The sequence below is a fragment of the Trichechus manatus genome, unplaced genomic scaffold (assembly GCF_000243295.1).
Source record: "Trichechus manatus latirostris isolate Lorelei unplaced genomic scaffold, TriManLat1.0 scaffold00087, whole genome shotgun sequence".
Classification (NCBI taxonomy): Eukaryota; Metazoa; Chordata; class Mammalia; order Sirenia; family Trichechidae; genus Trichechus; species Trichechus manatus.
This window is the reverse complement of record NW_004444023.1, coordinates 7,863,573-7,877,589: the sequence shown is the minus strand read 5'-3', so window position 1 is coordinate 7,877,589 and position 14,017 is coordinate 7,863,573. Positions and strand designations below refer to the sequence as shown.

At 43.3% G+C, this 14,017-nt stretch overlaps 1 protein-coding gene across 9 annotated transcripts in view; it reads right to left on the bottom strand.

Moving 5' to 3' along the window:
* The window catches only part of LOC105756570 (zinc finger protein 613-like), a 75,061-nt gene that overhangs the window by 41,583 nt on the left and 19,461 nt on the right, over nucleotides 1-14,017 (bottom strand). For 6 of the 9 annotated variants that reach the window (XM_023736426.1, XM_023736439.1, XM_023736438.1 and 3 more), the window contains 3 exons: nucleotides 4,378-4,582; nucleotides 2,621-2,747; nucleotides 2,245-2,340 (listed from right to left, as the gene is read on the bottom strand). In XM_023736426.1, the coding sequence (XP_023592194.1) occupies nucleotides 2,245-2,340; nucleotides 2,621-2,747; nucleotides 4,378-4,392 (238 nt within the window). In that variant the 5' untranslated portion in view covers nucleotides 4,393-4,582. Of the gene's footprint in view, nucleotides 1-2,244; nucleotides 2,341-2,620; nucleotides 2,748-4,377; nucleotides 4,583-9,360; nucleotides 9,524-9,548; nucleotides 9,923-14,017 lie in introns of those variants that run through there. The other 3 variants (XM_023736427.1, XM_023736428.1, XM_023736429.1) reach the window with 3 other exon arrangements.

Genomic DNA, 14,017 nt, shown 5'->3' with positions numbered 1-14,017 from the left:
AGAGTTGTTTATGTCATAGTTCCTGCTCTGTTTGATTAAAGTTAAATCTGACTTCACAGATACTTCATGTAAGTCAAATATACTATGATTCTGCCTTAAGGGAAAAAGACTTGTGAGCTGATGAATGAAAATTTCTAATGCATTATGTTCACAGCATTGTTTCATTCTATCTTCCCTGCTTTCATTTTGCAAGGGCTCAGATAATCATCAAATTTAAAGATTTCTAGGAGAGAGGAGAACAATGAATCCTTCCATCATCTCCATTAGAAATAAACTGATTTAAACGTGCTTTGATGTAAGGTGGCTCTTTAGTGACAACCCTATGGTATGAGTGTGAACAAAACTCCATGTTTAATGTTCCTTGTACACTGCTAAACACACTATATATAACCCAAACAATAAAAGCAACCACTATAGAACAAGGTTAGATCATACAAAACAAATAAATACAGAATCGGCTGCCTCCTACAAAAGGCCTAGCAAAACTGTAAAACATAAGTAAATCACTGTGAACAGCAGAGTACAGAGGCTGGAGGGCCACCTGCTCTAAACCGGTGAAGGACGGATTCCTTCTTTCCACAAATCCTTACTGAATGACAACTATACAGCAGGCATAGCTGGGTATGTGAAGAATGCAGAAGGTTACATTTGGGACAAAACAAATTTCACGCATTCAAAGTAAAGGTATTGGTGGTACACAAACATATTCCTTTATATTTATGGAGCCTACATTCTACTTCGGTAAAATCACTAAAAAAGCAAGGGAAACATAAAGAAAGTAGCTATAGATTGTGAAATGTGGTTTGAAAAAGAGGGTGGGGAGAAGTGGAGGAAATGAAGATTAATTCTGGAGGAAGAGAAAGCTCACTGATGGATTCACTGTTGCTGGGGTTGGGGGATTGGGTTGAGGTAAAGCAAGTGAGGAATCAAGAGTTGTGGCTAAGTATTTGACATGATCTATGGGGTAGTACTGTCTTGTAATAAGATGAGAAATATCACTGAAGCATAGAATGATCCAGCAAACATTCTGAAACGTAGTTATTACATATCCAAGCACAGAAATAAAACTCACAAGGATTCATAAATCTTGAGAAAAATCCTCACTGGAGGTGAAACTTTAGTATGTAAATATGATCTAAGGACAGAGAACAGAAGATCATATTCAGAGAACATGTACATTAAAAGAAGATGAACACCAACGTTTTAATCATTCTAACATACAGAGCTCTGGAACTGGAAAAGGGCCCTAACGGACTGAAATGAATAAATTGGTGACATTTACAATGAACTAGGAGAAAAATCAGAAAAATTAAATATACAAAGAAATTAAATTGAAGTAGGTATCAGTTATGATCTGGCATACATTGGATCTGAGAATACAGGATGTTAAAAAAGATTTTTCAAATGAGTAAAATACATAGATGAAAGTTTATGCTGGACAATATCAAGGGAGATATCAATTCAAAAATCTCTAGGGAACTGAAAATGGTTAACCCATTAGAATGAAGGAAATTTTGAAGTGTTAGGAGAACAAATGAGAAAATGAAAATCAGCATCTTTGTAAAAACCTCAGAGTGGGACAAAAGAGAAGCTAAGGAAGCAGATACTACTACTACCACCTGTTGCCGTCGAGTAGGTTCTGACTCACAGCAACCCTATACGACAGAGGAGAACTGCCCCATAGGGTTTCCAAGGAGCTGCTGGTGTATTCAAACTGCCAACCTTTTGGCTAGTAGACGAGTTAACCACTGCACTACCAGGGCTCCAAGGAAGCAGAAAGAAACATAATAAGAGACCAGTTTACCATGGGAGGACAACATCCCAGGTGAGGCAAGATGATAGGAAGCGAAATCTGTATTACTCAACGGGGAAGGAAGGTGCCATACTCAGAGGACAGTTATGAATTCAAAGTTCTGTCTGTGGAGAGAGGCCTAGAAGGTAGAATTTCACAGCAAAAGAGATGGAAGGATACGAAGAATGTAAAGGTCTAAGAATCCTATGAATAAGCAGACTATGCAAACAAAAGTATAAAGATGCATGTCAAATTAACAGGGCTCTGATCACAGAAGAGATACAGGTATATGTTTTTCTCTAAATTCTTACAAAGAAGAAGATGACTCACATGAGAGAGGGGTATGTGGAGGCACTGTTATGTATCCCCAGACACCCTCATAGCTGAGAACAGTCTCTGACTAGAATGTGACTTCCATAGACTTCTCCCACTGCTGCTTTCCGCTCACTCACCTGAAAACGTTCGACTATGGCTTTCGTCTAACACAGTCCATGGCTGTTCTCCTCGTTCCAACCTGGAGAGTGCATCTGGTTTGCTAACTTCATACCCTGTTCATGGGAAATCACAGAATCTTAGACTCACCAAGTTGGAATTGGGTTTGTGAAGACTACAGAATGCTACTACACTGGTCAAAAAACAATATTCAGTCATACGAAGTAAAGGTTTTTCTCTCAGGAGAGGGAGAATAGACCCACTTATCTAGGGGCACCAGAGTGGACTAAAAATCTGCCACTTCAGAGTACCGGGCACTCCAAAGCTTACAGCACCTAAGAAAGGAAAGGTCACTGACTGGACACCCTCTGAGGGATACAGGGGAGCTGTCCTCACCCACGGACACCAGGTTCCCATAGTTCTCCAACATCACATCCCGATACAGGTCCTTCTGAGCAGTGTCCAGAAGCTGCCACTCCTGCCAGGTGAACTCCACAGCCACATCGCTGAATGTCAGTGACGCCTGTAATAACAGGGTTCCATTTCATGAAGTTACTTCCTTTTGATGATATGGTTGAAATGTGAAGAAACTTGTTCTGCTGATTTTCTCTATATACTGGGTATGCTGCATCTATATATCAAGTGTTGTTTTTTTTAATATCTTGCAGAAGAAACAAAATCCTAAAAAAAATTCTGTAATTGTGATTTAATCTTCTACCCATTCCTCAAATTAGAAGTTTCTACAATGGGTAGCAATGAAATCCTCTAAGTTAGAAACATCTCACACTCACTCACACACACACACACACACACACACACACACACTCATGTATATCCACAAATATACAGATACACATACACACACGAGTGTGTGTGTGAATGTGTATTTGGCCACCTAACTGTTAGCGTCAGTCGGAAGAAAAAAAGCACGTTCCTACACTCAACATGAGCCTTCAAAGCCAATATCAGAATCTCCAGAGAAAAGACCTCAGGTATCTAAATTATAAGAAACAACATGTTTAATAAGTGGGTTTAATCTCTTGTAAAAAGGAATTAAAGAAGCTATAAAAAATATTTAAAGAACAAGAGATGAGATAATTGGGTGATCTGGGAAAAACAATACACACACAAACACGGACATATACATACACATACATATATATGTATATATTAAAACATAAGTAATTAGAAAAAAACAAAAGAAAGCAAGACAGGAAAATATTTGGCCATGTAAGTTGCTGAAAGTGATGACGTTCGATAACACTGCAATAACAAGTATTGGAAAGACTAGGGGCACTGGATGCTCTTTCATATCACTTACTAGACTTTCTTCTAAATGCTTTACATAGACTGACTAATGTCATCTCCACAATAACTGTATGAGACACCTTTATCATCACCTTCATTTTATAGATGGAAGAACTCAGGTGTACAACAGCTATAAATGGCATGTGGAAGGTCACAGAGCTACTCCCTACTTCGAAATCTCTACTCAAACACCAGTTCATTAAGAACCATTTGACAGCTGTGCATTGATTCCATTTACGAATCATGTTTAGGTTTAACTAATACATAAATCTAGACACCACAAGCTGAGCCCATACGTTAACTTGCGTTTGTCTCCTATGACCACTGAGTTTGCCTGGTCTATTCCTACAGGGGTCTATGAAGAACCTGGGAAGAAACAGCCGTAGGAAACGTGCTTTTGCATTTACGAGAATGCTGCTGTTCAGGACACTGTCCACCATATCACCTCTAGGAAGAAGCATCAAAGAAACTTATTCAGACAAAAAAAGTCCCATAACAATACTAAAATCACTGATCTTCTTTCTCCTCAAAAATTGAGCATATCATTTAAATTATAAAGATTCTCTTATGTTGGCCAGAGTAATATTAGATGTTAGTTGACAGCTAACATAACCCACAGGATGGTCCAGTACATACTGTGTTCAATGTCAATAATTTAGTGTTAATCCTGTGAACAACAGATTCCTGAACCTACTTTGCCTGATGTTGAAGTCAGAGTCTGTTTATTTCTCTCCAGCTCTAACTTTTCCAAATTAATACTTTTTAGATGAGCGAACTGATTTTTTTACAGGCCTCTACAAATTCATTAGGAAACAATGTAAAGCATAAAACAAACTAAAAGTCACCTGCACCTTGACCATTTTCTTTTATTCTTGTGACATGGCCAGCATCGGGAATGCTTTCTCTGTGTTTTCTGGATCAGCTCAAATTTCTGTTCAGAAATCTCAGTCTCCCGTGAATGGTGTTCCCAGAAATGACAATACTGAAATCCTGGAACCTCTTCCTCCTTTCAATTGATTCTTTTGCTGCTGAGGAATCAAGACCTGTAGGCTGAAGGAAGAATTCAATGTGAGTGGTACATTTCCTCTAGGCACACATGTTGTCACAGCTTTGGGCAATCCTCTTAACACAAAGCCCCCAATACTGTTCTGCTGCCCCTGAACATTTTACATCCATGGGCAATAAAACCTACAATTCAAAATTTGCAGATATATGGGTATCATACTTATTCAATCTGTATGCTGAACAAATCATCCAAGAAGTTGGACTATATGATGAAGAATGCGGCATCAAGATTGGAGAAAGATTCATTACTCAACCTGCGATATGCAGATGACACAACCTTGCTTGCTGAAAGTGAAGACAACTTGAAGCACTTACTGATGAAGATCAAAGACCACAGCCTTCAGTATGGATTACACCTCAACATAAAGGAAACAAAAATCCTCACAACTGGACCAATAAGCAACATCATGATAAATGGAGAAAAGATTGAAGTTGTCAAGGATTTCATTTTACTTGGATTCACAATTAACACCCATGAAAGCAGCAGTCAAGAAATCAAAGGATGCATTGCATTGGGCAAATCTGCTGCAAAAGACCTCTTTAAAGCGTTAAAAAGCAAAGATGTCACTTTCAGGACTAAGGTGCGCCTGACCCAAGCCATGTTATTTTCAATTGCCTCATATGCATGTGAAAGATGGACAATAAATAAGGAAGACCGAAGAAGAACTGATGCCTTTGAATTACAGTGCTGGAGAAGAATACTGAAAATACCATCGAATGCCAAAGAACAAACAAATCTATATTGAAAGAAGTACAGCTAGAATGTGCATTAGAACCAAGGATGGCAAGACTTTGTCTCACATACACATTATCAGGAGGGACCAGTCCCTGGAGAAGGACATCATGCTTGGTAAAATAGAGGGTCAGCAAAAAAAAAAAGGAAGACCCTCAACGAGATGGAATGACACAGTAGCTGCAACAATGGGCTCGAACATAACGATTGTGAAAATGGTGCAGGACTGGGTAGTGTTTCGTTCTGTTGTACACAGGGTCGCTATGAGTCAGAACTGACTAGACAGCACCTAATAACAACACGGGTAAAAGATGTCTTTGAAAAAACAGTGCTTGGATAGTCAGATACATGTGAAAGAGAAAAATAAGATTGATTCTTACCTCACAACGTACACAAATATCCATTCTTGTTTAACTGTGACTCTCAATGAGAAAGCAAATCCATAAAGTTTTAAGAAGATGACATTAGAGTATTGAAACATATTTTAAACAGGGCACCTATTACACTATCATGAAGCAAAGACCATTCTGCTGCAGCAACTGTTAAGTGGTACAACCTCTTTAGAAAACTCTTAGGCATCATCTGTCAGGTGCAAGTTATACATACACTTTGATACAACAATTTAAGTTTGGGGTATACATCAAGTACATATACCCCATAATGACTGCACATTTCAACCATAAGTGATGTGTAGTGAATTACTTAATATGGCCTTTTAGCCATGCATGGTCTTGTAAGTCCCACAATAATTGGGTGGGACTATGCAAATTAAGTGGCATGTGGCCCACACAGGGCATTGGACAGCTTGGTAATAATGCAGATAAGTGTACGGCACCATTGTGGTGGTGGAATCATGCAAATAAGGTGTATAGAACCCTAATGATGAGACAGTCAATTTTGCCATCCTGCTAGCTTTAAAAAGAGAGCCAATCCCAGAGAAGACGGGGGGAACCTCACTGCCACCAACAAGAACAAACAGGAGCAAAGCACATTATTTGGTCCGGGGGTCCCTGCGCTCAGAACCTCCTAGACCAGGAGATGGAGACAGAGAAAGCTGTAACACTGGAGATGACATAAAACAGCAAGAAGCAGTGGCAGAGAAATGGCAGCAGCAGAACGAGGAGACTGCAGTGAGAAGGTGTGGTGGGCTTCCTGGCCCATGGAGCAAGGTGACTACAGTGGGTGGGAAGACCAAAGGAGCAAGGCAGCTGAGAGTCTTTGGGCAGTAATCTTCCTGATGGAACAGGGTGCCTCCAGGCACTTGTCGGCGGAGCTAGCCTTGCAGACCCACGGAGGGAGAGAGCTCAGTGCCTTTGAGCCAAGGCTTACTGGCAGAGTAGGGTACCTCTGGACACTTATAGGTGGAACAAAAGGGCTTTGTAACATTTGCTTGACCAGGGAAGCAGTGAGGCGGAGAGGTTGAAGGCCAGAGAGATGCCTGGCTGTGGGCACAGCAAGAAGACACTGTCCTGACTGAAGAACTGTATCCTGAGTCATTCCTGTTCCTGAATTGTAAACTGTTAGTTCCCTAAGAAACCCTATAATCGTGACTATAGTGTTTGAGTTCTTGTAGTCAACGCAATGAATTACAGAACGCAGCAGAGAGGTAATGAGTGCTGTGGGAGGGATGGCCAGTGTCAGAAGTGGTAAAAAGTTTGGAGGATGGAGTTACAGACTGTTATTTCCAAGTTGATTCTGCTCCTGAGTTGTACTGTCTTACTTCCTTAATAAACCATTTAACTGTAAGTACAGTTTGTGAGTTCCCGTAGCCATTGCAAAGAATTATCGAACCCAGCAGAGAAGTAGAGAGTGCCTTGGGGGGAATGGCTGCTGTCATAAACAGTGAAGTAATTGGAGAGCAGAGGTATGTGTGACCTCCACTGTAAACATGGTGCGACGGTGTCATGACACCACCTGTAACTTCACAAGGCAGAGACAGAATCATTAGCATCAGCGCAAAGCTGATTCCCATGAAGTGGAGGTCAAACATACCCCCACTCTCCAACCCTTTTACCAGTTCTGACAAGAGAAGTCCCTATGTCTCTGCTGGATTCAATAATTTGTTGCAATGGCCACACAGACCTCACAATACTCACAATTATGGGGTTTATCAGGGAAGTACTAGCTTATAATTCAGGATCAGGAAGGACTCAGGATACAGTTCTTTGATCAAGACAGCCTCTTCTCAGCTGTGCCCACTGACAGGCCTCTCTCTGGCCCATGGCCTCTCAGCCCCTGCCTTGCTTGGGTAAGGTTACAAAGCTCTTTAGTTCTGCCAGTAAGTGACCAGAGGCACCCTACTCCACCAGGAAGCATCCTGCACAAAGGTGCTCAGCTCTCTCGCACTCTTGTTCTGCCAGTAAGTGACCAGAGGCACCCTATTCCACCAGGAAGCATCCTGCACAAAGGTGCTCAGCTCTCTCGCACTCCTGCTCTGCCACTAAGTGACCAGAGGCACCCTACTCCACCAGGAAGCATCCTGCACAAAGGTGCTCAGCTCTGTCTCACTCCAGCTCCGCCAATAAGTGACCAGAGGCACCCTATTCCACTAGGAAGCATCCTGCACAAAGGTGCTCAGGTCTCTCACTCCGTGGATCAGTAAGCCTAGCTACGCAGGCACCCACTGCAGTTGCCTTGCTCTGTGACCAGGAAGCCCACCATGCCATATCATGCCAGTCTCCTGGGTCTGCTGCTGCCATTTCTCTGCCACCACATCTCGCTGTATTGTGCCATCTCCGGTGCTACACCTCTTTCCATTTCCTGGGTCTAGGAGGTTCTCAGTGCAGAGTACACAAGTCCAAAGGACACACTCTGCTCCTGGCTCTTCTTTTTTGGTGGTAGTGAGGTACCCTATCTGCCTCTGGCATGGCTCTTTTTAAGCCTAGAGGGATGGCAAATCTGACCAATCCCCTGGTTAGGTTTCTAAGCACCTTATTTACATGGTCCCACCCACAAGAGTCCCAAGCACCTTATTTGCATTAGCAGCAAGCTGTCCAATCCCTTTGGTGACTCACAAGACCAAGTATGCCTAAAACCCAAAAACCCAAACCTGTTGCCATCAAGTCAATTCCGACTCACAGCGACCCTACAGGACACAGCAGAACTGCCCCATAGGGCTTCCAAAGAGTGGCTCGTAGATTTGAACTGCAGACCTTTTAGTTAGCAGCCGAGCTCTTAACCAGTGGGCCACCAGGGCTCCATGTATGCCCAGAAGGGACAAATTAAGTAATTCACTGCACTGCATCCACCTCACAAGAACCACCTCACAGCTTTGTGCTAATCCTGAACGGTATCCTACAGGAATCCAGGCAATTGTTTATGCCTCATTAAACCAAGAAACCCCCAAGAAGATTTTCACATACATACTTGGATAGAAATGCTCCATATACACAAGCTCATCTCTTTGTTTTTCCTAAATACTAACAGTGGGAACTGAAACTGGACAAATAAGGGCTTAACGGGATACAGAACTTTCGAATAAACTAGGATAAGGGTCACGTTGTCAGAGGGATGAAAAATTAACAAAATAGAGCTTATTAGTAAAGTAAAAACTGAGTATTTATGTCCAGCTTTGTGGGCCATAAGGCCTCCCACACGACGACTCAACTCTACGTTTGCAATGGGAGAGCAGCTGTAGACCCACCGGTGTTGTGGATTAGTCCCCAGGTCTGTACTTAGATAATCCATGGATCAGAAGAGAAAAGACATATAATTACCTAAATCAAGAATTTCGAACTACTGCCCGAGGACTGTACCGCCTTCTGTCCTAGCAGTTGATTTTCCAACCTCAAATCAACCCCTAGCCAGGAGTCCTGGGCTCCCAAAGCTTCCGTCCTCACAAGTGGCTGTAGCACAGACACTTACCACTCCCCGTGATGTGAAACCTGGACCACACACCTGTAGGAAGTTCATCCCGCCGGTTCAAATACCACTATGCCCCATATTAAATCCCGAACCCGACGCCGCATTCGTCGTAAACACCACCTCTACTACTTACATGAAGAGAGATCCGCAAACACCCCGTACGTACCCTGGTAGTCGGGACAGCCTTAGTCGTTGTACGAAGGCGCTCACACCATATCTGACCCCAAAGGCACCAATTCCTACTGCTTGCCCCTAAACACTTCCACCACGGCACTCCCCTCAGGAACTCCATGGGTCCTCACTACAGCATGTCCACACATCTCCCTAGCCCTGTTCCAAGAACAAAATACTGACCTGTTTCTCTCCTGAACTGCGTAGAGTTCCGAAAAATTCCACTCACTTCCGTGAACAACTTCTGCTTCTCGACCGGTCCTGCAGAATCTTTGTCCGCCTACGGAGGTCGGCGAGGGTCATTAACATTTGAAGAAGGGCGGTAAATTAGATTGCCGATAGGGCCTTACAAGATAATATGTCTGCGCCCTTTTTAACAGATCTAGAGGCGGCCATATTCGAATACCAGCCGTAAAGTACGCAAGGCGCCGTTTTAGAGAGTAGCCGTCAGGTATGGCCAGGATGACAGGAAGCCACTGACACTGTCCTGTGTCCTGGCTCCTCGACCCTTGCAGAAAATACATTTTCAAAGGCTCGAGCTTCACAAGGAAAACATAGAACCAATCAAATTGATATCAGCGTGCTTGGCATAAAAATAATGAGGCCGCACCCTTTTAAACAGTACGTTTAGAAGAAAAAAAGTTTAGAAACAGACTAGTGGGAGTTCAAGACTGGGAAAATAAAAGAGAAAAGGCAAAAAACCAGTATGCAGACAACCACGGAAATCTGACTGAAAAACCTGGCAGAAAAAGGTTTAGAGAAGGAGGTACTGAATGAGTGACCATCACAGACTGGGCAAAAGAGCAGATGGGATGAGCCTAGGTCATATTTGGAGCGGAACACAGGGGAAAATCCATGAAAAGTGAGGCCAGTAAAAGGCAAGTCGATCGCCAGGCCTTTCTTCCTAGGCCATCTTAGTAGGGAAGCTACGATGAAATCTATTTAGCATCATAGAAACATGCAAACCTCCATTGACAGACTGGCGGTTGCCCTTGAGGTGCATTGGCTGGGAATCAAATCCCAACTCCTGCATGGAAGGCAAGAAATCAGTGAATCAATACTACCCTGAACTTACTTCTCTTTCATTCCATTTCTCAGGTATTAGTCATTATTACATGTAACAATGGCATGACCATCTGACCTCCTCCAACTTCACGGGGTGGGGGGAGGAGAACCAAGATCAGCAGCCCCGGGCTGATTCCTATAAGGCCGTCACTATGAGTGGGAATCGACTCAATGGGCAATGGGTTTGCTTTTTTGAAGGACAGACATAACTCCTCTCTCCAACCTTTTTACCGGTTCTGACACCAGCCATCCCTTTCACGGCATACTCTTATTTCTCTGCTGGGTTCGATAATTTGTTGCAATGGTCACACAGAACTTTCAGACCATATTGGGGTTTTCAGACCAGCTGTGGGGTTTATAAGGAAGTGGCAGCTTATAATTCAGGATAAGGAAGAACTCAGCCTACAGTTCTTCACTCAGGACAGCCTCTTCTCAGCCATGCCCGCAGGCCCCTCGGCCCCTCGGCCTGGCCTTTACCCTGCTCTGGTAAGCCTTACAAAGCTCTTTACCTCTGCCGATAAGTGCCAGGAGGCACCCCACCCTGCCAGCAAGCCTCCTCCCAAAGGCACACAGCTTTCTCACTCCATGGGCCAGGAATCCCACCATTCAGTCTCCTGATTCTGTTGCTTCTGCTGCAAAATGATTGCCGCAGTACATCAACAGGGAACTGCCAGAAATTCAAACCAGATTCAGAAGAGGACATGGAACTAGGGATATCATTGCTGATGTCAGATGGATCCTGGCTGAAAGCAGAGAATACCAAAAAAATATTTGTGTTTTATTGACTATGCAAAGGCGTTCGACTGTGTGGATTATAACAAATTATGGATAACATCACGAAGAATGGGAATTCCAGAACACTTAATTGTGCTCATGAGGAACCTGTACACAGACCAAGAGGCAGTCATTTGAACAGAACAAGGGGATACTGCATGGTTTAAAATCAGGAAAGGTGTGCATCAGGGTTGTATCCTTTCACCGTACTTATTCAATCGGTATGCTGAGCAAATAATCCAAGAAGCTGGACTATATGAAGAAGAACGTGGCATTATGGAGGAAGACTGGTTAACAACCTGCGATATGCAGATGACACAACCTTGCTTGCTGAAAGTGGAGAGGACTTGAAGCACTTATTGATGAAGATCAAAGACTACAGCCTTCAGTATGGATTACACCTCAACATAAAGAAAACAATATGTATAGAAATGGTTAAATGGGAACCTAATTTGCTATGTAAACTTTCACTAAAATCTCTATTAAATATTTATTAAAAAAGAACAAATTCAAAAAGCATATTGCATTGGGCATATCTCCTGCAAAAGACCTGTTTAAAGTGTTAAAGAGCAAAGATGTCACTTTGAGGACTAAGGTGCGCCTGAATTACACCATGGTATTTTCAGTTGGCTCATATATATGTGAAACCTGGACAATGAATAAGAAAGACTGAAGAAGAATTGATGCATTTGAATTATGGTGTTGTTAAAGAATACTGAATATACCATGGACTGCCAGAAGAATGAATAGATCTGTCTTGGAAGAAGTACAGCCAGAATGCTCCTTAGAAGAGAGGATAGTGAGACTACGTCTTACATACTGTCATGGATTGAACTGTGTCTCCCAGAAATATGTGTCAACTTGGTTGGGCCATGATTCCCACTATTGTGTGCGTGAAAACATCGTGGGGGCAGTGTCTCACTTCCTCCAACCCCACTAGGGGGAAGGTGAACCTGGATCAACAGCCCAGGGCTGAGTCTTATGAGGTGCAGGTCAGACATGCCTTCTTTCTCCACCATTTTTACCAACTCTGACAACAACCGTCCCTCCCACAGCACTCTCTACTTCTCTGCTGGGTTCAATTATTCATTGCAATGGCCACACAGAACTCACAGACCACACTCACAATTATGGGGTTTATTAGGGAAATAACAGTTACAATTCAGGCTCAGGAACACTCAGGATACGGTTATTCCATCAGGACAGCGTCTTCCCAACCATGCTCGTAGGCATGCCTCTCCCTGGCCCTAGGTCTCTCCCAAAGGCACTCAGCTTTCTCTCTTCACTGGCCGGGAAGCCCACCGCGCCATCTCCTGCTGCCGGGTCTCTGCTGCCAAGTCTCTCCTGCCACCGCTTCTCACTGTCTTCAGGGTTACAGCTTGTGCTCTTTCTCTCTCAGACTCCTGCTTCCAGGAGATTCCCAGCACAGGGATCCCAGGTCCAAAGGATGTGTTTTCTGCTCCCGGCTGTTCTTCCTCGGTGGTGATAGGATCCTCTCTCTACTCTGGAATTGGCTCTCTTTTAAGGCAAAACTGACCAATCCCCTTGGTATACCACCATTATCCTATCACACAGTCCCACCCAATCACCTGGGTGGGAATTACAAGACCATGGCTAGAAAGGCCACACAAAAGTAATCAGTCACACTGCAGTGTGGTTGTCCTCCAGTTTTTGATCTGATGTAACTATCCTACATTTTGTAATGTGTTGTAAATTCTAGCCTCTTTGCCTGTGGTTATAATCCCATTTGTGAATGAGTTTTTGTTTGTTATGTTAACGAGGCAGGGTTAGGTTATGTTAATAAGGATTCCGCTCTGTTTGTTAAGTCACCACCTTTCACACCCTTTCTTGAGTCACACCTTTTATATTACAAGAAATAAAAGGAGAGAGAAGCGAGCAGAGAGGAAAGAGGCCTCACTACTACCAAGAAAGAAGAGCTGGGAGCAGAACGTGTCCTTTGGACCTAGGGTCCCTGCGCTGAGAACCTCCTAGACCTAGGGGAAGATTGATGTCAAGACACATGTAAATCTCCAAGGAACAAAGGGTGCACAGATGTTGAAAGGAGACAAGGATCTTCCCCCAAAGCCAAAAGACAGAAAAAGCCTTACCCTAGAGCTGGCACCCTGAATTCACACATCCAGCCTCCTAAACTGTGAGAGAATAAATTTCTGTTTGTTAAAGCCACCCATTAATATGGTATTTCTGTTATAGTTGTTGTTGTTGTTGTGTGCCGTTGAGTCGATTCCAACTCATAGCCACCTTACAGGACAGAGTAGAACTGCCCTATAGGGTTTCCAAGGAGCGGATGGTGGATTCAAACTGCTGATCTTTTGGTTAGCAGCCTGAGCTCTTAACCACTTCACCACCACAGCTCCTCTATCTAGTAGCACTAGATAACTAAGACACATACTTTGGACATATTATCAGGAGGGACCAGTCCCTGGAGGATATCACGCTTGGTAAGCAGAGAGTCAAGAGAAAAATAAGAAGACCCTCAGTGAGATGGATTGATACAGTGGTTGCAACAGTGGGCTAAAACATAGCAACTATTGTGAGTATGGCACAAGACCAGGCAGTGTTTCATTCTGTTTTCCATAGGTTAGCTATGAGTCGAAGCTGACTCAACGACACCTAACAAGAAGACAACAAAACCACCCAGTAGGATGACTGACCTGTGGCAATTGGTTAGTTTGTGATCCTGGTGGGAAGACCATGCCTTGAAATTGATAAGAAACTTGCACAGATAAGCAGCCAACCCAACAAAGTTAGGGAGAGAAGCAACAGGAATCTGCTAAAAGAGCTGTAGTACAGTT